The sequence below is a fragment of the Pagrus pagrus genome (assembly GCF_965226575.1).
Source record: "Pagrus pagrus genome assembly, chromosome: 19".
In the NCBI taxonomy this organism is placed as follows: Eukaryota; Metazoa; Chordata; class Actinopteri; order Spariformes; family Sparidae; genus Pagrus; species Pagrus pagrus.
Window position 1 is genome coordinate 5,692,864 of NC_140203.1, and position 25,809 is coordinate 5,718,672.

Sequence of the window (25,809 nt, forward strand, 5' to 3'; positions counted from 1 at the left end):
TAATGTAAACAATTTATTGGAACAATGTACAGATTCAAGCAATGGTAACCAGTCACATCCACTATATCATCTTACAAATATTACAAAATTACTACAGTACAATATAGATTCTTTGCATGATCCAAAATATTTGGTGGCCCCAAAAGTATTACTTTTTTTTTTAAATTCAGCAGCTCATTAAAAAAAAAGAAAAAATCAAACCATGTCTATCAAAATGATGTTTTTGCTTTTACTAGCAAAAAAGATGAAGGCAGATAGTCTAATCAAGATCGAAGGCTAAATGAGAATACAGGAGTTCTTTGACTAGACATTCCTCAATATTGGTGGGTGCTTTATAAAATACAAATTTTCAATAAAGCTTCATAGAAAGTCAAACATTATGTTTGTAACAATATGTTTATAAATTGTCAACCTATTTCTTTGCTTTTAAATTAGGCGTTACCTGTTTCTCCAGCTACAGTATACTGTATATCTATTGCAAACTACCAACAAAACCTCAAAGTATTTACTCTCAAGGCAATGTGTACACATTACACTAAGTATTTACTGTAGTCTGATGACAATCACTTTTGACAGAAAGCACATTAAGTATGTGCAAGTTACCATTTTATTCTCCCCCCCTGCCTTGCAATTGTAAATCACATTTGACAGCTAGCAGTGTTTCACAAATAACATTAATGTCAATTTACACCCACGGTAATCCATTTCTAATATGTAGGGCGATAGTTTTACTAATCTTTAGTTGTTGAGAGGAGATGCATAAAGGCATACACATTAGGGAAATGATAACAAATAACACTGAACACAGACGACCTGAGGTTAACACATAGAAAACACATATTCAAGTAGTGAAACACAACTACGATGTATAGCAGCAGTCGAGTCAGAAATACAGCACAGTAATGGTGGGACTGTGTTCTATGTGTGTGTTTTATAGACCTAAACTCTTTCAGTGAAAGAATAACAGGACTGTGAACACACACCCCATCAAGCCGTGATTACTCCGTTATTTGCATGCCAAACAGCTGGAATGTGACAGACAAAATCACATCAAAACACAAAATGATGTGGCACATACAAGTCTTTGCCTCTGTATTCCATGATGTCTTAAATTCACCACTGTTTATCTTATTAATGTTAAATCTAAGAGTGTTGTTACATATTTAATGTTGTGAAAGTTTATCTAACACATTAAACTACTTTCACAATCTAATAATCACCCCGTTGCATCAAGAGACTTATTGCATTAGGTAAATACATTTTAGCAGCAATTAACACTAAGGTCATATTCTTAAGGGGTTTGGCTACATTGTTAATTTTAAGCACTTTGCGATTTAAATTTTGAGTGCATGTCATTAAAATACTGCAGTTATTACTCTGGCCAGCAGAGGAAAATGACTGGCTGGGCATAAAAAAACAAAACAATAAAAGAAAAAAAAAAAATCATCCCATCTCTCTGAACCCATCATGGAATACATTCAGGCTATCTGTAACTTAAACACTTACACACTTTATAAAATATAACAGCGCAAAACAACCAGAGACAATAACATTGTTGTAGTTTCACAGTATTTAAAAACTATACATCCAGCTATGGGGGAAAAGTTTAGGGCGAACACTCCAGCAAGAAAATGTGAAATTATAAAAGTCCCAGTGTTGCGATACATAAATGTTTACTATGTACTTGTTAAACCTTTAGTTTAATTGAAGCTCCCCTCCCTCCCATAATCCTCTTCCCACTATATGTTGGGGTGTGAGGGGCCACCAACATGCAAGAGATGAAAGCATCCAAGTACCCCACAATACACAACCACCCAAAACATTATACAGTCATCCTCAAGATCATGCTTTTAGCACAAGAAGCCAAACACCCAAGGAAAACAAAGAAAACTTCAGTACATTGAGAAATAAACATATTCAACATTCATCCGATGGACTGCGTGGTTCTGACAGCCAAAGTCACAAAAATCACTAAGACAGGATTCGTGTCACGGTGTCTCTCCTTCACTTCTCCTTCATGAGGCTCAGACAATATAAAGGATTGTAAGCATCTAAAGCTTCGCTATGCTTGTTGATGAATGTCCACGTCAACATTCACACCCACAAGACCAAACTGGGAGATTCACTCCGACGGTACATCACAGCCAAGATTTTTACACACTTCCTAAGTTCGGCGTGTTAACCCAGTCATGCTACGTTACAGCTGATTGCTGTAGTAATTCTCTGGTAGAGGAAACAAAAGTACTGTAAATAGATAAATTACAAGGTCAAAGAAGAACCTTATCACAGGGCAATGACAGCTGTCAAATGCAACACACATCACTAATGTTCCACAGCTTTTCACAACGATACAAGCATGCTACCTATTCCCAGAAAAGCTGCTCTTTAAACGTAAATCTTGTGCTCTCCAGTGACATAGTTAACAGCCTTTGCCCTGCTAAAACATAGGAAATAATCTGATGACTCTAAAGGTGATAACTTATTCTCGGTGATATGCAGCAGTATAAAATCCAATAAGATGCATTCTTAGCATCAGCTGCTATCCTTTAGTTTGAACCTATCTTTGTATTAAGAGAATATTTCTCTTGACAAACCTTTAACTTCTTCTTCTACTGGTGGAATTCAGTTGTGATGAGAGCTAACACATGCCATTTACTTGGCTGACATGATTATAAATGCAGGTCAGCTCTGAAGACCATTTACTGCACAAACCTTTCAACATGTGCAAACCCCTCATCTAAGCAAATGGAAGAGTCAGTGCTCGCAAAGTTTTTCTCCATACTTGCGTACATTTCTTTTCAGTAGTTCAGGTAAATAAAAACAACATGTTTGGGGAATAAAATGGAGAGAAAAAGGTGATCGGTTTCATTTTCTGATTGAGATGTGATTGGATGAATTTTCCTCCCATGATAAGGTTGTTCTGCCAGCCCCTTTGCCCCCCGTTGCCTGTGCATGGGGGCAGTGAGCGCCGCAGCTACCACCTCCCTCCCACCCCGTCCGTCAGGTCGGGGAGGGGTCCACACCCCTTCCCTCCCCTCAGCAGGCAGACCCTACCCCCCTAGTAAAGGGTAACATGTTCCCTGGGTAAAAGAGGTTCCCTATGTTGTCTCCCGTAGTGAATGACCTGCACAGAGAGAGAGAGAGAGAGAGAGGCCTCATTAGAATGTGACACAACCATTCAGCAACAGTTCCTTTATATCGACGACTGGAGCAACAAAAATCACAGCTACTAAAAACAACTTCACCATTATGTAGATTTTTTTTCAATGAGGAAGAGGATTTTTCTATTGTCTATATGTTCCAAGTCCAGTTGGACCAACATTAGAAAGTGGAACAGGCCACTCGATACTCATTTTAAATTTACACCTTTAAACATGATGTTCCTGATTCTGGATGTCTATTGTCAAAACAGAAAAAATACTTCCCACAACTATATCTATTGAAAAAATACATTTATTTGCAACATTTCAGAACCTTGTTAGTACAGAAAAGTTACACATGTATTTTTGTAAGTCAGACTATGTTTGGGAGTGTGCTTGCAACCTTTCGAAGAAAATTGTCCCCAGATATAAAATAGAAATATTCTATTGGGTAAAATATTTAGATTTAAAGCTCAACCAAGAATCAATCTGATTCTAAGGTTATAAACGAGAAGAGCCTATAATGACACCTTTTTTTAAACAGATATATAATGCATAAGAAATGATCTATGTGTCTTTTTCACAAGTGTTTAATAACCACATTAGAGGGACCATTGCAAAAAATGTGCATGTATATATTCTGTGTTTATAAAATAAACAAAGACTGAAACTAACACGTTTTTCAACGTATTTTCTAGAACAGTTAATGATATCGGAGAAGAAACTGACCCCAGTGATGAGGCACACTGCTGTGGGAACAGTTACACCCCGTAGAAGGTTGCCAGCCGTTCCTTCAGTGGCATGGGGAACTGATCTGAGAAGCGCCTCCAGTTTTCCTCGCCCACCTGGTTCTTAAACCCGTGAAGGATCTGAAACGAAACACCCGGACAATTTCATACCAAGTTATAATGAGGTGCTGCCTTTCAAAATAGATCTTGTGCATGACGAGTTTATAATCAGACACTGCCATCCCTCTGTTTGGCCACAAGGGGACAGAACAGATGAGAGTGAGCAAATCTTCTTCTAAAATCATGAGGTTAAAGTTGGATATGTTTTAACCGTCATTTCATTTTGCTGAAAAATCCAGTGCAATTTAGCAGCTTATATTTAAAAACAGCAATTGTCAGCGTTTACCTTGCAGAACATGTCTCTGAGATCATCCTTTGGATTTACCCAGGAGGCCACTGCGTCACAGAAGAATATAAAATCCTGTTCCAGAGAAGAGAGGTGAGGCAACGTTTCAAGTTGGGGAGCAAGTGACAACATAATGACCACGCTACCAATCGTATTGCTGGGCCTCACCTGCACTACACCACCTGGATTTACACTGATCATAGTGCAAATTCCTCTGAATGCAGAGTCTTTCTCCTCATTGTCTCTTATATTTCGTAGAGAGGTGCACCTGACAACAGGGACGACCAGATTTAACATCAGACATATCAAGTTACAAGCTTAGAGACTTAATCTACAAACTGGCACTATTATATGAATGACTACTGCAAATACCTATAATATTATAGCCTATTTCCATCTTTAATACAAATGTAGTGTTTAGGTGTTTTCTTATCATAATCAATACTTGTATTCCTTATCAGTAAATACATATACTATGTATACATCTATGTGAGGAGAAAATTGTGTCTATCATGAGCTGAGAGATAACCACAACAAGTCAAGCATGCACACAAAACAGATTAAAATAAAAACAAAACATTTTTACTTTTAACAAAACTTCTCCGAGCTCTATTGACTTCACTTTTTTTGTCTATGAGCAGTGTGTTGAGCAAAACCTCATCTATAGCACCTTGAAAATAACATTACTTTTTGGAAGGATCGACTAGAGAAGGTTTGGAGTCGTTTTTTTTGGGACAGGCACATGCAGCTGGGGTGACTACTCAATGAGAAAGGGATTTAGGAATGCTCTTTTGCAGCATCCTTTCTCTGTCGTTGAACCAGCAGGCATTCGACAAATCTGATCCCATGCATCTTTTAGGTTAGCGACAATTAACAATGACAAAAGACTAGAAATTAAACAAATTAATGTATAATACATGAAGGTGCTACTGAGGCAAAAAACAAAAATCACAAGTAGGACCTAAAAGAGGACAGGGTTAGTCACATGGTTGGCAATGATTACAAACTGATAAGAAAAAACAAAACCAACTGAAAAGACTTCTTTTGAGAAGGAAAAGTGAGGAGAGGAGAGCAACAGGGGAGAGAAAGGGAGCGACAGGAAGACAGACGAGAAAGATAGGAGGAAAAGCAGAGAGAAGATGAATTAAATAAAAGATTGAATAATACACACCAGGGTCTTATAAACTGCTGTAGCATGGGTGCCACCTCTTGAGGACAAACGTAACCAAGACGACCAATTGTTATTGCTAAGGTAACGCAATCACGGTTACACACCACCAAACGCCAACCAAGACATGAGCAATGAGGAGGGGAGGAGAAAAATAAAGAAAAAACAAACAACTCAGAGACATAAATCAACAGAATCTGTGTATGATAATAAATAGAAGAGTTCACTAGCGTTGATTATCACTGCCCCCTCAGTCATGGGGGAGGAATGTAAAATGTGACACTCTAAAAAAAATAAAAAACATACAACACGTTTAAGGGAGAACACATTGACAACTTTGACAGGACATTCATAGAAAAAGGCAAACAATGGCATCTGCTTTCAGAAATCATATGGATCGAACATCCAAATCTATGATTAGAAATCATTAGCTTGATTTTAAAAATGTGGGTCTCAATGGAAAGACACAGGCTAGCTAAGGTGCATCATGTGTATGCAGTTCACTTGGGCTTACAGAGATTTCTCCCTTAAACTCACAAATGTTAATTTTTACATAAGAAACAGAAATGTTGTCTTTTTTTTTTTATCTTTTGAAAGGAAATGACAGATTACTCCAAGCCAACTACATGGAGGGAGACTAGAATCCAGCACAGCAGGTTCTTATGAGGCAGAGAGGAGGGAGGACCTAAGTTTAAAAGACACAAAACTATGCAACATTCTCATTAACAAACAGGCATTTATGAACAGTCCAATGACACATGCAGAAAGCAGATGGTATGCTCATTAGAATAAAGTTCAGTGCAGGATAAGCTGATCCAAGACAAACTGCAAAGTGTTGCCATGCACTCTCCAACAATTCACTGCCACTCCCACCCTTTAACTGACGGTGGTGTTACATGGCTGCCCGTTTAAATTTAGTCCCAGTGATAAACTGGTTCTCTTATAACCAACATGAGAGTTACACAGGACCAAAACATCTGATTTTGTCAATTAATTTTGTATTCATTGGTTCAGTTTCGTGTTTTCATTTAATATACTACAAACATGCAACAAATGCAAACATCAATAAATTCTAATGAAACTTGGCATGACACTATTACGATTATCATGTATCCTGCATCAAACATTGGCCATTCTTAACAACATTTAACATCTATTGGCAGATATGCATCCACATTTAAAGAACAGTAAATAAAAGCAACAAATAAACTGACAGCAAACAAACAGGAACACATCTACAGTCCCTAGATTTTCTTTCATTTAGGCAGGTTACACTTCACCCTTGCATACGTGTTTTTGATGAGATGCTCTGTTTGATGTTTCCAATTAGATTTCTAAAAGCAAGAGCACAGTGTAACCTTCTCTTTTTAATGTTCTAGGCTAAGGTGCCCTGCTTCTAGTCAGTTCAGGTGTTCTCTCAATCATTTATGAGCAGTTACTGTTTAAGTGTTGAGAAAATGTCTGACAGCTAACTATGTGAGGCTGTGAACTTACCTATCTATCTCACACGCTGCCTGATCTTTGCATTTCCAGTAGTCTACCTCACCTGATGGTGCACAGTCAGTCCGCATGAGTTAATACCAAGACTGGGCACTTACATGGCTCGCTCGATTCAAGAGTGTCAAGAATTTCACACCAGGGTTTCGTTTTCTTTTATCTCCGTTTACAGGCCTGGCTGCCAGATTGCAAATCAATAGCTGAAATATTTTGCGTGCTTTGGTGAAACCAGCGAAACCTGTAAGGCTCATGGCTTGGGAAGGGCTTTTGGGTAGAGATTAAAGGGCAGGACAGGCACCCTAATGAGTGTGGTGAATCCTGACTGAATGGACCTGAGTGTGTGAGCACCTCCCTGTGTGTGGCAAGCTGGCTGGCTGGCTCAGCACTGCCACCGAGTGGTACCTGTGTTCTCCAGTAGAGTCTTTGGGGTATTGGGTCTGTTAATGATCTCCACCAGCTGGTGTCGCACCATGGCAATGTACGGCTGCATTTCAGGCCCTGAGGGTGTAGAAACGGGAAGGAACCATGGAAAGAAATCTGTTGACTGTTTATTCTGTGATGCGATAACAAAATATACACTGGGAATATTTGTGAAGCACTCACCCATTTGTATAGAAATCTCTCCAATTGCCCATGTTGCATTGTTGCACACTGATATCAATTCTGGGTTTAAATTTGTACCCAGTATGGGCATAAAATCAGCTGGAAGAAGGAAAGCAAGTCAATTTAGCAACTGACTAACAACATATTAACAAAGTGTGTTTCACAGATAATGCCAGGGTACATACCGATGCAGGGTTTGACGTGTTGGAAACACGCCTTGGTCAGATCCCCCAGCAGAGCAAAAGAGCTCTGACGCACTTCTGGCATTTTATCCTGAACAGAGGGAGAGAACAACAAAAAGGTGAACAATGCAAGCAGACCTTATCAGTTTATCAGATAAGTGGCATGTTTGACAGCTCTTCACCTGCATGCACTGGTACATGAGCGTGAGGATGTTGCTTCGAGCAACCAGCTGCTCAATGGTGCCTCCCAAGCCCTCAGCAAGTCCGCTGAGAAGATCCAAAGCCACGATCATGAAGTCTTTGTCAGGGGCTTCGTACTGGTCTGGCTGTGACTGATGAAGCTAGAAAAAGAAAAGAGGATGAGAGTTCAATTAAATCAACTTCAATAACTGCTAAATAATTAAATTATAATTACTAAGTTATGAAGTTAAAAGTCAGCCCTTTATCCTGAAACTACATTATCCATCTACTGTGTTTGTGACTAAAGGTTTCTTTGTACACCTGTACATGTTTTGTTTGGCCACTTGAGGGCAGTGCAGCAGCTGTAAACACAACCATGACATTCAGTATATTCACCAAGATGATATGGCAAAGGTCTTAGCATACAATAGACACGAAGCAACATTCGAATTTTGAGGTCATTTTTGCCTCCGCCTGAGTCTTATATCTGATCTCCTTTTAGCTTTAGATTTGTCTCCACAAATTCCTGAGGGAATATTTGGCTCTTTAGTTGCTAAATGCTCCACCATGTCCACCAGCTAGTTGCTAACTGTCTCTGTTATCTGTTTGGTGCATGGCAGATAGTGTACAGCAGGTTTATCCGGAAAGGAGATTGATGGGAGTGCAAGACTGAACAAAACAGTTAAGTTGTGAGTCATGAAAGCAAAACAATGAGCTGAAAGAGGCTTAAAAGCTCCATAGAGCTGAGAGTCAGGTGATTATTCTCTGTGGTTGTGTGACCACAAGCAAATCCTTTCAAGAAACACATTAATTTGATCCATTGTCAATAGAAACATATTAATTAAATCAGCTGAATGTTAAGGCTGGCTGTACAGGAGGTAGGGTCAAGAACGTAGAGGTTCAGCAGCTCAGATTTTCTCCTTTGGTACGTGTTTGTTTGTGTACATATTTAAGGGTCCTACACACTCACCATGGCCTGAGCAAGGGTCTTCTGAACCAGGTTGACGCAGCGTTGGTACACAGGCTCGCAGTAGGGCAGGAATCCACTCTGCAGGGCAGTGGCTACTGACGACAGACACTAAGGAAGGCAGGCAGGGGGTGGATACAGTCAGCGTTCTGTCTGTACAATGTTCTTATCATAGAGCTCGAACTGACTCACTGTCGACCTAACAATTTGCGTAGGCAGTGACTGCACATAAGAGACTCACTTCTAATAAAGGGAAGAGATCTTTGTCTTCATCTTTCAGCTGGTTCCACTTCTGAATCAGTGGAGGCATCAACATCTGGATGTACTCCTAACAAATAACACAGATCAAATTTACAAGTCTTTGCACAATATCCAACAAGTAGTATGATAACTTCAGTTAACCCCCAGAACACCAAAAGTTCCCCAAACCCGCAGCTAACTTTAAAAGGCATGTTTTGAACAACAAAAGAAGCCAAAACTACACCATATGTAGCCAGAAGCTATAAAAACAGGAATTATCGTCTTAAAAAAATGCCTGGAAACTGCTTGGGTTTCAGAGGGTTAATCCATTCATACATACATTCAAACAACTCTAGGAAGCATTGTGGATTTGCTGATTCTTGTTTACCTTCTGGTGATGGGCTTATAACTATAACATCACCCCAACTAGCACTACAAAATTGAAAATGAGAAAGAAAGCGTAAATCTAAAATGTGAAGTGAAAATGAGTCCATGTTTCTGTTCTACTTACTGGTTTATTGAGATGGTGCCCTACTGAGTCTGCGAGTGTTCCTATGGCATCGTACAGAATGAGCAGATTCTTGTGCTGGTACTTGCTGAAAGCAAACACCAGTGTGTCCAGGATGAATGCCAGGTAGGGCACCAGCTCTGTGCATGCCTCCTCCTCCAGAGTGGCAAAGGCACTGGTCATGAGGGATCAAAAGGAGGAGACGGAAGAAAACATGATACAGTAGGCAATGTGTGGCTATGAACGGCATGAAGAAATCTGGATGCATCTGAACACCCGAAGGAAAAATTGTGTGGATAGCAACAGTCAAATAGCACTACAGGATTCCTAATGTGCCGTTATATGACTTCTTACTCACCTGCAAGCGGCCTCCTGCACACGCTTGTTGCTATCCAGAATTCGTTTGAGCAGCTCCGTCATTAGAGGCTTTAGGTACGTATCTGGCGGCTGGCTGACAACCCAGTGGGCATAGCGGCTCAGTGTCCAGCAGGTGATGGAGCGCACCAGGGCTTTCTTATCAGACAAACACTGGACGAGATGAGGAATGAGCTCAGGCAGGTATGGGATCATACCCTGCATGCAGCCTGGAGATACGGATAAAAACAGTGATTCCATATTCTCTGAACTCCCTACGTTTTGTCCACACTTCTTCTTTTTCTTTCCCTTCTTACCTTCAGCTATAGCCCCCAGCACTAGGATGCCAGACTCTTTGACTACCCACTCTGGATGGAAGAGCAGCTCTTTGAGGAGGGGCAGAATGTGCAGCAACAGGTCGTCCCTGAAAACGTTAGCCAACACGTCCAACGCTGCAGCTGAACACTTGCCTAATGTTTGGTGAAACGCAAAGAGACATACATACAAACATAGAAGTGTGCGGACAAACATACAGACATTACAGGTACAGTACACACATACACACACAAGACAAGTGATCAGTACACTGTATGGTTCCTAGCTCTTTTTAAAAGAGAGCAGGAGATGATGAAAAGGGCCATTAATAATGATATAGAGGCGACAGTGGGAGAGCTAGAGAGCTCCATCTACACAGGCGCTGAACTCACGCAGGTTCCAATCAGAGATAGTATCATCATCATCATCCAATTCATCATCATCATCTTCGTCATCCTCGATCCCGTCGCCCTCATGCTGCTGGGCGACTGTGCGGGAGCGATGGAATCGCGGCCTGATGTCCTGCTCATTGTCTGGAATGGCTTCGTCTTCCTCGATGTCCCCCTGATGATGAATGTGGGGGATGAAAAAACAAATTATTATACAGATTATTATTATAATAAACACAAATTGGCGGTAAAAGTGAATACAAGTAAAATCTGCATGATTTTATACCAGCATCTACAAATGCTTGCAGTCAAGTGCATAAAGTGCTTCCATGTTCCCAAAGACTAAATATTGTATGAAAAAATCTCAAAAAACAAAAAGGAGCAAAATAAAATACTTTGTATCTATGAACTCATAATAATTAAATATCAAAGATAGGAACATATATCCACAAATATTCTCTAAATAAGACAAACTCTAGATCAGCATTTTTTTTAAACTCCTGACTCTGACCATTGATAAAAGTGTGATTTTTCATGTGATCTAAAAATGTCAAAGCTGTACTCTTACATACTGTGCCAAATTTCAAGACTTGAGAGTAATTAGAACAAATGTTTCGGCATTTTTTCCTTTTCAAACTAAATCTAGTCTTTGGCACAAATGGGTTAATCAAACAGTCACCCTGGGTCATGGGGCAATTCATGGTCTTACTGGCAAGTACAAATATTGGGCTATATAAACTGACCTTGAGCAGGATAATGTCAATCTCGGAGTACTTCATCCCATTGACAAGCACCGGAGTGAGCCTGGAGTGGAAGCAAGAGGAAAAATGATGAGAACAAAGGGCAAGGATAGGTCACAGCCAGTAGGCAATCGCTCACATCTGATCCCTGCTGTGGGCTCAGTTTAATGTGACAGTGTGGTGACAGATGTTACAGCTGAGGTCAACGGCCAGGGTTCTTAATCAGCCGTCCTGAGGTGAAGAAGAAGAATAACATCCTGGTACAAGGTTTGCACTAACTTACTCCCAAGGTTGCTATGAATCTACAGCTTTCAATATTAGCACCGGGGTGTCAGCCTGTACTGTATGCACATTTGTGTATGTGTGTGTGTCCGTGTGTGTGTGTGTGTGTCCGTGTGTGTGTGTGTTCTTACTGGGAGAGGTGTCCACACAGCACCTCCTTACAAACCGGCTGCTCTGCCAGAGTAAGCCAGAACTCACAGGCCTCCAAGGCAACATTTTCATCTTGGTCCTGAGTCCTCTGCAGCATGTACTGAGACAGATTTAAAAAGAGAAATTTAATCTTATGCTCTTAATTTACAAACCAAATATGTCATTCTAAAATATGACACTCAATAACAACATCTATCCACAGGGGGTCATCAGTGTGTGATGAGTCTAATATCATAGAATAAGAGATATTTTATTTCTGTTATTCTCAATACATCCCATGAAAGAACCAAACAAACAGTGCATCTGTCTCTCAACACTTTCTAACTTTGCTACTAAGTCCATTTACATTAATAAAATAATAATAGGTTTAACTAGTGAAGGTGGCAACATTTCATTGACTAGTCGCCTAATCAAAGATGTCTAATAATTTATGGCACAATTTTTTTTATGGGAGCGATTCATTACTAAACTACAGCACTTGTGTTCATCATAAAGGAACATGAAGACATCCAGGACAACAGTGTGGCTCACTGATGTGTTTTTAGCTGTTTATGGACAACAATGGCGGTTTATGGCACAAAGGGATATACTGTATCAGTCTTCAGCAAGACAGACAAATTTTGTTTGAAGGATTAAGTCATTATTTTCTTTTATGAGAATGGTTGACAATAAGAAAAATATCAAAAGACTTTTAAGACAAATACATGTATTCATTCTTCAACATTGCACCAGTATTGAGCTAAGCCTTAAAAATCCACCCCCACGTTCCCGTAGTATGGAACATGGTACTGAATATTGATATTTTTCAATGTATTGCATCAAAGTTAAAAATTCCAGTATGTTGACAACACTACACCCTGTAACCCTCTAAACTCACTCACCTCTATGATGTTATGCATGTGTGGCAGGAGACGGTCCAGGCGAACTTCCAGTAGCATGACGAGAGCTCTGCACACATTCTTCCTCACTTCTGGTTCCTCATCTGTCGCCAGCGCAAACAGGTTCTACAGAGGACAAAAAGACCAAGGTCAAATATCCTCTTAGCACAGTGTGAAACAACAACTACCAACAATAATAATAATAACTGCATGGCATGTAAAATCAAGAAGAAAAAAGAATGCTGGGGACAAAGTCAATGCAATAATATATCACAGTATATTTTCTTGTGATATACGTACAAAGACCAGTTCCAATCTTGGGCCAACATTTTACTAAATGTTCTGTTTTTGAATGTACTTTCTGAATGTATTTTGCTTTGAGTTTTGTAACAAGTGTCCATGTGGCATTACCGTAGAAATCTTATCTCTGTAGCTGTTCTGCTACTGTGTATTTCACTCTCTCTCCACTTTATTACCTGCTTGACCTTAAGTGTGGTACATGTTGCTATTAAAAGCATAAAACCTCCTGGTATTTTGTTACAATATTATAAGCAAACGTTAGCCTGTGTAAAATATCAAACTAGCATTTTATTTTCAGTAAAGGTTCTGTATCTCTCTTTGCAAGCCCTGAACATATATATAGAACACAAACAGGAGATTAACTCAATACTTGATTCTTAAAACTGATTTAAAAGCTCAGAAAAAACAATCATGACTTTGGGCTTTTAATGATTTTAAAAGGGAATCAAAAGCAACAAGTTGAGAGGTAAACCACAGACAAACTGTCTGTGCAGTAATTACTTAGAGAGAGATATTGACCTGAGGGAGGGAGGTCATCCTCACTGGAGACAGACCATCTGTCTCTCAGATAGTACATATTTATGTGACACGACAAGACAACAAAGAGCAGTCAGACTTGCCTCGATGAAAGGGTCGATGTGCAGCATAAGAGCCTGAGTCCTGCTGATGATGAACTGATTAACACATGCGATGGCATGAGACCTGCAACACAATAACCACCAGTTAGGAGCAACACAAGCATTCCATCCTCACATGTCGCACGCTATGAAAGCAGCCCCTGTTTTCATCTTTGCTATGTCGCCATTGATCTGACCTACAATTATGAGGAACTGTTGTCTTCTTTCAACAGGCCTGTTGCATTACGACAGGCTGATATTTCAACCGTACAATTATATGACCTTTAGTCTGTTTTGTTACATGAATAAAACACACTGACTAGGGGATGATTCATTTATGAGTCAAGATATGTTGCAGATAAAAATGTTCTGAATCATAGGAAAGGGGAAGGTGGGGCTAAAATGTAAAGATTTAAATAGGTCATAATCTTACGCAAAAAATACAATAAATGTTAAAGCTGTAATTCATATCATTAGAAAGCAGCAGACAGAAAAATCTGTAAAGTAAACCAATGACCATGTATCATCAATAAGTAAGTATAGTGAACTCTTTAATTGAAATGACATCAATCTTCAAAACCAAGGAAGCAGTACTGGAAAGACTCAAACTAACAAACAGGTTTGATGTAATTTATAGTCAACGAAAAAGCATAATTATAGTAAGAAAATGTTGTACCTAATCTTTGGGCTGCTGTGCTTGAAAAATTGTAAGAACTTGGGGATCATGATGTTCAGAGGACGGTCCAGCATGTCACTGTCCAGGATCTCAGCAGAGTCCTCACAGATCTTCTGCAGGGCCCCAAACGCTCCCTGAGGGACAAAACAAAATGGGGAAAAAAAACAACAGATGAATATAATGAAATATCACATTCAGGTTATGGTCCGACTCACATTAAGTAAAAATTTTAGATCTACGATCATGGAACAATGACTTTTTATGGTAATCAAACTGTAACCATGGTAACAACTGCATGACCTTAAAATTAAAACGCACTGCTTAACTAACAAATCCACTGCTTTTTCTTTGCCATTTTATCTATACTAGAAATGCAACTGTAGAAAGAAAGTCACTATCACTTTGCTCATTCATATTCCAGCTATAAAAAAAACACCCTGACAAATCGGCATGGAAGCACAGAGAGTCGTTGCAATTGAGATGATACACAGTCTTGTCTCGTCACATTAATGTAAACTGGCAGGAAGAGAACGCCTGTCGAGTTCGGGTCGGGCTAGGTTACTACTCGCTCTGACTTGACCGGGTTCAGACAGAAGTCCCAGTCCCGGGCTGCACTCTGGTCTACATCTGCCAGTAGGCCATTGCGACGAGAGCGAGCGGGCATGGCGATACGTTTATTCCACTCCAGGAGAGACTTGATATTCTCTGCAAATAGGTGGGGGAAACAAATATGTGCATATATTGGTAAAAATCCAATACTGCGCATCCCCATTTCAAAGATCTCTAAAAAGGAACTTCCGTTTTTGCTCAACCCCCACCCAACCTCAGAACAGGTTTCACTGCAGCTACAGACGGGGGATGTGGAGGAGGAATGCCTTTAGGTTTCTGTTTAGCGTCTTTTGTTCTCTGACATCACATGTTTGCAGAACAATCTCAACATATAGTACATATATGTTCATATTTTATTGGCTAAGTGTAATATCACACGGTACAGTATGTGTTTACATAAGTAAAGGTCATATAGAGAATATCGTTCCAGTTTTTGCAGATTGCAACTCAAAAATGTGCTCATCCATGATCTTCAATAGGATTCATCCACTTCTGCTCTAATAACCTTCAAACGGTTGGCAAGCAGTCACACACACACACACACACACACACACACACACACACACACACACACACACACACACACACACGCACACACACATGCACACACACATGAACACACACATGAACACACACAATCACACCCGCCCCTCTCTCTTCATACTAGCTGCTCGACTGATGGTTAGTATGCATGTTCACAGTATGCTGCAGACTTCAGCATCTCTCACAGAAAGGCAGATACAGAAAAGCGCAGCATGGATACTGACGCTGTCTGAAACGTGTTGCCATGGAAACCGCTCCCATGCCAGCATTCCTTTGAGATGACAGATACAGAACAGTCTCAAAAAAAAACAAAAAAAAACAAAACACGAAGGAGCCAAAAGGGATGCGATGAGACGAGGAGGGCGAGGCTGCGACTGTGTCAAGGTCACAAACAGGAGGAGACCAAGTGCAACTCATTAGAATACAGATGAGTCACTTTCACCTTGCAGGGGAGTGTGACATGAACAAGACAATAACATCACTGTTTCAGAGCCCGAACAGAAGATTTCCTTATAGAGCTTTTGGGTGAAACAAACAATATACATGACACTTTGGGGATTTAAAGTGTAGACTTACTGCTGTTGAGGTTTAGATTAAAATATGAGATGTAGACATGATGTCGCTGAATAGCACAAGCTTTAATGGACTTATGAACATGAATGATGCCAGATTTAGCTGACTTAATTGTCTACAGACTTCTGTCAGATAACTGTGGAAATTGAGTTGAAATTATTAATTGCATAGCCGATGATAGCAAAATTAATTGGGAATTATCTTGATCACTGATTAAGCTGTCATTATTCAAGCAAAAATGCTAAAAAGCTGGTTGTTCCAGCTTCTAAACTGTAGACACAGTAAGAAACTAAATCATCAGATAAATCAACAATATAAGCCCATTAACATTTATGCTTTTTGTCAAATTAATGAATAAATCATGCCGCATCAGATGCTGAAATGTAGCTCAATCATTACTTGTGATGACCATGTGATAATGTGCGGAGCACAACTTGAGACCGCTACCACTGTGGTGTGTCAACAGAGAAGGGCAAAGAAATGGGAGTGGCCTTCATGCATTCCAGTGATTCCTAAAGTGTAATCCTCCCTTCGAGTTCTGCTATGGAAGGTCATTAGACGCGAGAATATATGTCATGACAGATAACAGCAAGCCAGGGCAAAGAGAGGTATGCATGTAGTCAACTGAACAGCTCTTTCAGACTCAGACGGATACAAATAAGCGCCGAGGTGACTAAACATTTTCATACACGGTTGTCGGCCCTCAACTTGACCCTCACAACGCCATCGCAACAACTCTCTAACTGCCGTTTATCAAAACAGTAGAACTGCTTGCAGGCAAAATCTATATAAAGCCATCATCACACTTGGCATCCAATACACCTGCTCGTGTCTTTTAATAGCGCGTGCAGAGAGGGGTACAGTGTGGCTGCACAGGGGGATCTTCCGCCAACTGCTGCTCTTAAACCACAAGACAGAACCAATGGTACAGCTGCATCTCCTGATGTTAGCATGGCTATAGACTGGTGGTTAGTTACCTGCCAACTATTTTGACAATCAAGTAATCATTTCAGTCATTTTTCAAACAAAAATGTCAAACATTTACTGGTTCTAAATTCTTAATTGTGAGGATTTGTTGCTTTTCTTTGTCATTTTTGATGAAAAATTATGAGTACTTGGGTTTTGGACTTTTGATAAAACAAAAAAAGCAATTTGAAGTCACAGGGTTCTGGGAAATTGTAATGAGCAATTTTCACAGTTTTAATTCTTTTGAAACTAAACAAGAGACCAATTAATTGTTAAAATAATCAGCAGAAGAAACAAGAATGAAAACAATTGTCAGTTGCAGCCCTAGTTAAAGTCATTTCTATATTATAGAAATGCATGTCCTAGTGCTGTATATATTGACAACTATTAAAAAAGGTTATATAAAGAAGACAATGAATTACCCAAACACATTACGGAAAGCTTACAGCTACTATGCAAGCTCTTTTTCTGCCAAACATCAGCTTAGTGTGGGTGAGAGAGAATTCAGTAACAGACTGATGAGGATCACCTTGCAAAGATTTACTGATGTAGCCTGATCAAATGGCCCAAGGCCAACATGTAATCACACATGGTTTTCATTGCTTGGATTACAAAGTGCATACAGCTCAGAAACTGTACACTGGCAGCCACCAAATGTATCCCCAAAATAGATATCAAAGTGCAGGTGGCAGTAATGGTGTGGGTGATTTAGACGTCTCTATGGCAACAGTCAACACCTTCAAAAATGAGTTTCGCACGACATGTTCATTTGCCGTCTCTAGTACATTAACAAGGTCTGCTGTAGAGGAGACAGTAATCATCCTAGTTGGTGCACATCTGCAGACAATGGCATCCATTTAAAAAGAAAATTCTAAATGAAAACTAGCACTAATTGTCCACATCAAATGACATTAAGTCTGCTAAAATCTCAGTGCATTTGTAAATTCTCCTCACATTATATTTATTCCTTTAGCTCTGGTGCAAAGCATTGTACAAATGATGTATAATACAAGCCACAATAGATCAAGATGAAACCTTTGAGAAAAAGTGCCGCAGACCTCAGATTAAATGTTCAGTCCTAGGTGGAACATGGCACTAAGTATTACAAAAATTGCAATAAGGCCAAGTGCAATATCAAAAACGCAGGAGCAGTTATTCTTTTTGATTAAAATGTCTCACAACATACTATTAAGATGCACTGCGGCGCTACAGAGATGACTCAGCCAACATTTCATATTCTCATTTCGTAATGGAAATATTTTTCAGTGCAAATGTAATGCAAAAATTACCATTATCACAGAAATCGTGACTCATATATGATTTTTTTTCTTTTGCTATATCATTCAGCCCTAGTTTTACCTGACAAAAATGTCACAAGTAAACAGGGGCAGTATAATCACACATAACATAGATGATTATGGAAATCTAGAAGAAATCTCAGTACTGACAACCCTTTGATTCCCTGCACGTAAACTGCAGTTGTTTTGTGCTAAAGAACGGCATAACTTATATTTATTGCCCCTTTAAAACAACAAGGTGATCTCTTTTAACAGTTTAAATCAAATACCATTTCTTCCATCAACATTAGCGGGAAAATTAATCACATTCATTTAAACACGACTGAAAATACTGGTGGCTCAGACTTTAATAGTATCAAAAACAGTTAATGGAAAAAGCATGAAAACGGCAGTGCAAAAATACCTTTGCTTCCCTAGCTGACAACACTAGACATAAACATGGCAATCAATAGCCAAAAACACGTAAAGCTTTTAAATAAATATTTTGCAACCTTTAGCACGAGATTAGAAGACATTTTTGTCATCCAGCACAAACTTAACCATCTTCAACATCAGACACTAAGAAGCTTTCCAGCCTCCAAGCTGCTTTTCAAAATCATAGTGAGTCTTATGAGGAGTTGCTACTTTTGGTCGCTGTAAGCCTTGTACACACATACACTTCAAGATCCTCCGCAGTAAATAGCTGACCTAAATCGCAGCATCTTGAATGAGCTTAATAAGCGGGACGGGCTGTGGTGTTACAGGGGGAGCCATTTTTTTTTCTGTCACACCTCTTCCTTAAATTTCAGATAGTGCAGCTCAGTGAAAATCATGTGAACATTCTTGCTGCAAGGGGTGGTGAGTAATCCTGCCAGCACACATTTGAAATGCCCTTCAACGCAGCAGAATTTAGCATGACAGTTTAACATGCTACTTAATCTTTGCATGTGCTCTAATGTAATATATCCAACTTCCCTATTGCGGCTGATGTCACAGGCACACGCAGCAGACAGCATATTAACGAGAAGGGAGTTTATATGTGCCTAAGTATGGGTGCGGCACCATTACACAGATCAGATGCTTCCAACATCCACTATAAGCTACTGTGTAGTAATTTTAGTGGTGCCGATATCATCATAAACTGATGACATCAAGCACTTCTAAGGATTATTTTCTTTTCCTGAACATAAAAATACAATGCAGGCATTAAATAAGAAACAAACATAAGAATTTGAAAACAATCACACAAGCTATGTAGACACACAAATTAAGAGAAATTAAGTGGCTCATTTAGTGGCTGCTTGTGTTTCCAAAAGCCAAAGATGACGTCCTCAATTGTCTTGTTTTGTCCACAATTTAAAGATATTTAGTTTACTGCCACAGAGGAGTAAAGAATCTAATTTAAGAAGCTTAAATGAGAAAATATTGACTTTTTTTCCTCCATTGATTCATTATCAAAATAGCTGGTGATTAATTTATTTGTTGAAAAGGAATCTATTAATTGTGGCAGTTCTAAAGAGCTCATTATAAATATTATGCTGTAGAGCAATAAGAAATTTAAAAAAATTACAATAATGGACTATAGAGAAAAAGACATACTTGTAGTATAAAACAGAACAACACTATGTTGTTTTTGCTCAGATGCACATCATTTAAGCTATTCCAGGAGATGTTGTGCGTCGAGTCAGAAAATGAGGTCATAATGGTTTTCTGGTAAAAAGGATAGAAAGAGAATAACTGATTCCACGTTGAATAATCTGTAGTTGTGGCTGCCGCTCCAGCTGTGAGACGGCCTTTCGCTCATCTGGCCAGCAGGATGCTATCCAGATGCTGCTTTATGGCTGACCCAGCTACCCTTCCTCTCCCCCATAAATAAATAAACAAAAAAACAGACGTGCAGCCAGCGCTGTGTGCCCAGACATGCTTACTTAAGGCTCAAAGTGTGCAATGACATATGATCACAAATGTTTGTGCGCTTAATCCCTCCCTCACACACACACACACACACACAGACACACACACACTTGCAGACAGCTATGACAAAAAGCTACTGCTGAACAAATTATACAGACATTTCTTTATCGACATATCCAAATAAAGCCAACTGTAATCCTTAAAAGATGCTGCCATACAGATACTGGTTTTGCCATTCCCAGTTCATTTTTGGGTTTAAAGCTTGCCGATTAAGCTGTTTTGGATTCGGGAGGCATCGTAGTCAAACTTATGCATTTTTTAGCATTCAAATGTGGACAAATCCTGACAGTTCCCTTTAGGGCGAGAAAAACATGAATACATCTAGCAGCATTCAGTTCAATTTTATATCCATGTTAGTTAGCATTATCATAAGTTGTTTTATTTATTTCAGATTTCAAATGTCATCGAATATCTCTGATGCAGAAACTGTTGGATACATGCAAATGTCATCTCTCATGTTATGACAGAATTGCAGATTTTTGTTGATGCTATGGCATTTCTCTAATCCAATTTTATAAGATCTTCTGTGCCACAGACAAGCATTCATGTCTGGATTAGGGTAGGGCGATATGGACGAAAATAATATCATAACATTTCATGGTATTTTTGCAATAAAATTCTTGATGGTATGACAAAATACTGGGAAATCTCTTTGGTTTAGAAGTCACAATATCTGTTGTTCTTTATCAACAATCTGGTGGCAAACAGAATTCAGAGCTGACACTGGCCTATCAAGGGTATATCGTATCTATACGCTCCTTGCAGGATTTCTGGCTCACCTTGTATTCAACTGGGTGCTTCCCTGCTTAAGGAGATGAAATAAGTTTGTTTTATTACCTCCGTTTGTTTCTTACAGTCTTCTTGCACTTCTTTAATTTTACCGTAATTTGTTGTACATATGATCTTTTTAATCCAAAACACTTCCACATGAGTGAAGTCGCTCCCCTGTTTGAAACCAACTTTCCCTTTCAGCCTTTTTGTTGCTGTGAGTAACAGTATGTCATTATGTCAACAAGGCAGAATATTGCTATTATTACAATGTGATTTTTTAAATAATATTAAAATCTAAAACCGAAGTCTGAATGGAGACTAAAAGATACCCCTCCATAAAGCAGCTGCTGAATAATTAGCAGAAAATCAAGTCCCACAATCATCGCCAACATCCCAGCTACATCTCCTGCGTTCATCCTCACCTCACATGTGTTGTAGTCCTCAGAATCCAACAGCAGGCAGAGTTTAGGCAGAAGCTCTGGCCAGTTTTGTAGCTCTCCCTTGGAGGCGATGGTGGTGATGAGGATCCCTGTCATGGAGAAGATTTACTATCAGTTACACTGGCGTGGCAAGACTATCAAGAATGCACACACACAGCTTTCATACTGATCAAAACAAATCTAAGAACATAAACAAATTAATCAAATGCAGATGTTCAACATCTCGATTTACTTATTAATAACATATGAACGGGTATGCTTCGTACAGATATGTATTCAGTTAGCAATGTCACAAAAACTAAATTTTATCAATTTAATATAGAAAACAAATCGTTTTAAGAAAGGTAGAATGGCTGCGTGGTTTTACTGGTTATGCAGCATGTTTGTTTTGTTCATCACATGTAAAACTGAATGCAGCAATTAAAACAGTGAGTAACTGGGGCCAGATTGAAGGATAGTATTTGACAGAGAATTGTAGAGCTGCTAACCTGGTTTGTCTGTATCTACTGCAACTACTAATAAAATCTGATATATTCAAATAAGCCAATCTGCACCACCAGAGAACAACAGCAGACAAATAATGCAAAGTACATCACAAAAAAAGTCCTACAGCACAGCACTAGGGACAAGAACAGGCGAGTCATGGTGGCTGAACACTTCACGTGGCAGCTGAAAAGCTAGCCATCACATTCAGTGGACCCACAGGAGGCAACTTACCCACAGTGGCCCGGATGAGGGGAGACGAGTCTCCGATGTTTTGGAGGCACTCGCTCTTGATGAAATCTGACACGCCATTAGGGAAGTTCTGATAGTGGGCTTTCACATTGTTCTTCAGTATCAGCCCACTCAGGGAGCGCGTGGGTTCATCTTGGTGGGCGGAGAAAAGACAGATAAATGAATTTTATCTGAGCACAAATACACTGGTGGAGTCAGGACAAAGGTTACTGTGTCGTGAGGGCTGGTAACTTGCTCCTTAACTACTCACAGGATTTTATTGCATTCATTCATACTATTTATATACAAACAAAAAAACTATTTAAAACAACATATATTATATAAAAATAGGTAACTAATAGACTAAATAAAAGACTTATCATTATCTTAATTTCTAAATAATTGTGGCTTGTTGCATCTCAGCTAAGAGCAATATCTTAACACCACTTAACATTTCGGTCAGACAGTCAAGCCAAGAGAAGAGCGGTGCCAGGAATTAGGTTTAAAATTAGAGTGACCCATATTCTGAGTGCCACATCATCTGCGGCAAAGATGCCATCGGGTCAGCCGAGTCATGGCCAAACAGACCTGTCACTGAGCGGTTACATAAATATAACATGTTCACTCTGTCGGCTACCATCTGATGATCGAGGAACACGGTACACATACGACAAAACGACAGACAGAGACAGACAGAATGGGAGCTTACCTTCCGATTTTAACTTTGTCAGAACAAATATCAAATAGTTGTTGAAGTCTGGGTACTGGTTGAGCTGCTCAAGTCTCTGGGAAAGGTGGTTGAGGAAGACAACTGGTGCTAACTGGATGTAGAGCGTGTTAAAAGGGTGTGAGTACATTAGCACCAAAATCTGTTACATGGTTATAATTGCATTTCTTTCGTCTGAAGAAATGCAGAAAGAGCAGAAGTTTGTGTGCCCAATTGGTGGTGTAATGTAACAGTATAGCTGTGTGTATGTGTACATTTGTAGGGGTTCGTTAATATATCATATGACTATATACTGCATGTCCCCAGCCAGATGACGTATTTAGGGATACAACAGCAGCTCGTCTGTGAGTCGGTGATGCAGTGCATATGAAGCATTACATAAGTAAATCATTTAGGATCAGCATGCAAGCAGACAGCATGGAGCATTAGTTAACAATTGTTTTCTTGTGTAAAAGTATGTGGTGACTTGTACAAAATAGTGTTGCACAGAAGCTATAGGTCAGATTTATAATGCACTTAAATTAGAGCTCGAACCAATGATGGCTTTTTGGGATCGAAGCTGACACCATCATTCGGGGGTAAAAAAATCCAAAAGTGATATATCGGTCAATATCTTTCTGTACACACATTTTTGGCAATGATCTCTCACATGTGGTTATCAAACACGTGTGACAAAGATATCTAATAAGTGAAGGACGTTTTACAGTAGAACAATACACTTTTTGTTCAAGCATGACCAAAATATCTATTGGCTGACATTATTGGCCTATACTGGCCTATCAACGATATGAACATTTTTATTTTTAGAGATTATAATTCAGAAAAAAAATGCCTGAAGTAATTTATATTTATGGAAATTCCCAGTGAAGTTTACAGTTTCAATTCACTGATGTATGTAAGTACTGCCTCTGTTAAGACCTTTGTCACTAGTGTGTTGAGGATTCACTGCAAAAAATGTATGTAAATCGGCCGATATATTGGTATCAGATTTTTTTTTTAACTACCTAATGTCACTATCAGCCCCCAAAAAAATCAACTATCAGTCAGGCTCTACTATTTTTTCACTGTCCTCAGAGAACTGTACAATTTTGCATGCTGGTGCATTTAGCAAATATTTAATTTATTAGTAATTTCATGCTTTTATATCTTGATCTTTACACAAAAGTCAAGTGTGTAAATTGCATTTTAATTCCCTGGCATTTTTAGACTGATGTTCTAATGTCAATTAGATAACACGTTTCCTACATCATTAATAGATTATTTATTATATGATTATTACAATACAAAGGATTGTATAGACAACTGTCTTGTTTCACATGTGAAACCATATAATGTCGAATGAACATAATGTTTAGCTATATGCTCACACAGACTGACTAAACACCCAGACATAATTAGTTTTATTAGGAGACTAATGTTTTGTTAATAGAGAGATGATTAAAGCCAATATGACAACACTTTTCTACCATGATTAGCACAATTTTCATTACATCATCATTAAACAGGTTTTTAAAAACAATCCTCTGCTTGATTTTACATTTCACCTGTAAAAACACGCACTACTGAAGTGTAACATTAATATAATATTTAGCTATAACCTCATTTCAAGCTAAACCGAACAGCACTCTGTCCGGTATTGTCAGAAGATTAGCTTGAGGATGATACACATGAGTGCAGCATGAATTGGCCGTTAACTTAATTAAGTTTGATGGAGCATAATAATGCAAAGTGAGGGTGTGTATGGAGGCGATTAACTGCTGGATCAAGCTTACCGGTACATGCGACGTTTGGTATTAACTGTGATATTAACCTCGACATAATAGACCAGTTTCCAGCGTTATAAATGGGTTAGACATGAGTTATCCAGCACGGCACGGCCTGCTTAGCTAGCAGCACGTTGAGCTTGTTAAAGACAATAAGCACCAAGCGGTCAGCAGCACCTGCGTACCTGCTTATAACGGTACCCACCTCGGCTAGTGTTAGCTAGCTAGCCTGTTGAGTCTACCTGACATTATTAACCTAACAACATCCATGTCTGCCTCAGCGAAAAAAAGGATACTTGCTGGACGGATCTCTGCGTGGACGTGTCTGGCGACTGAGACTCTTTCAGCAGCTGTAAAATTTGTTGAAGTCCTTGCTCGTCTGGCTTCCACTCACACTCCATCTTGCTCTGCTGCTGTTGCGGATAAAGAAATAACACTGGCTAACACATCAAACGGCTCGCTAACACGTAACCCCGCGGGGACAAGGAGACGTTAACGTGACATTAGCTGGGCTCGTAAGCCAGTTCTAGACACAAAGAGGCGTTTTACCTGTTTTCTCTACGCCGACGTACTCGAGTGAAGCGGACTTTCTGGTGAAATGTGACCGTCTGTCTGGGTTTTCAGACATGGGCCTGTCACGGCAGGAACATCCGTTTTCGCAACAAGCTGAAAAAGCTGCGGGCCATACAGGCTCGCGACGCATATATGTGGCTGCCCTCGTCAGCTGACACACGGCTGAGCGGTCCTAGTGCGAGACCAGTGTTAGCCAGACGTGTTCACGGATCACCATATTATCATTTACAGGTCATGGGTTGAATTTATCAAAATAGTCTACAAATATCGTATTGAATTTTTAATTATTATTATTATTTTTTTTACTTCTTTGGGGTTTGGGTTTTTTAAACATACATTTACATATCTTACATATACTATGTTTATTACAGTAATACACAATAAAAGAAAAAAATATTAATTGACCAAACAGAGAGAGAGTACATAAAGAACTATAGTAAAGGTAAATATAAATAACTAAATGATAACCCACCTCCTACGCACGGATGTCAGAGGCTTTCGCAAGTATGACATGTTCAAACCGTCAAAGACAGAGTGGCTGTGAAAGACGGGAGAAAGG

The 25,809-nt window shown here is 39.3% G+C and overlaps 1 protein-coding gene across 4 annotated transcripts; it reads right to left on the minus strand.

Moving 5' to 3' along the window:
• Positions 1-25,366, minus strand: tnpo1 (transportin 1). 4 transcript variants are annotated; one of them, XM_084382436.1, is made up of 25 exons: positions 25,227-25,366; positions 24,974-25,090; positions 22,897-22,972; positions 22,191-22,340; positions 21,456-21,562; positions 14,321-14,454; positions 13,648-13,729; positions 12,731-12,853; positions 11,831-11,949; positions 11,421-11,481; positions 10,681-10,852; positions 10,291-10,443; positions 9,978-10,203; positions 9,623-9,794; positions 9,113-9,199; positions 8,875-8,982; positions 7,907-8,065; positions 7,728-7,815; positions 7,543-7,641; positions 7,342-7,437; positions 5,446-5,521; positions 4,443-4,542; positions 4,275-4,349; positions 3,870-4,009; positions 1-3,124 (listed from the first exon to the last, which is right to left on the minus strand). In XM_084382436.1, exons 2-24 carry the CDS (start codon positions 25,076-25,078, stop codon positions 3,902-3,904), a joined length of 2,676 nt encoding a protein of 891 aa, XP_084238562.1. In that variant the 5' UTR covers positions 25,079-25,090; positions 25,227-25,366; the 3' UTR covers positions 1-3,124; positions 3,870-3,901. The 4 variants fall into 4 exon arrangements, 3 of the variants coding, with proteins under 3 accessions (XP_084238562.1, XP_084238561.1, XP_084238560.1); XM_084382435.1 differs by having other exon boundaries at positions 7,342-7,641; positions 24,974-25,087; XM_084382434.1 differs by having other exon boundaries at positions 7,342-7,641.
• Positions 25,367-25,809: the final 443 nt, after the last annotated feature.

What these genes read in the sequence shown, in the direction of transcription:
- tnpo1 (XM_084382435.1), bottom strand. Translation starts at nt 25,078, where the DNA reads ATGGAGTGTGAGTGGAAGCCAGACGAGCAAGGACTTCAACAAATTTTA. An exon ending in ACATGCATAACATCATAGAG is followed by an intron (nt 11,950 to 12,730) that starts GTGAGTGAGTTT and finishes AATCTGTCTCAG; the next exon opens with TACATGCTGCAGAGGACTCA. An exon ending in TATCTCTGATTGGAACCTGC is followed by an intron (nt 10,444 to 10,680) that starts GTGAGTTCAGCG and finishes ACCAAACATTAG; the next exon opens with GCAAGTGTTCAGCTGCAGCG.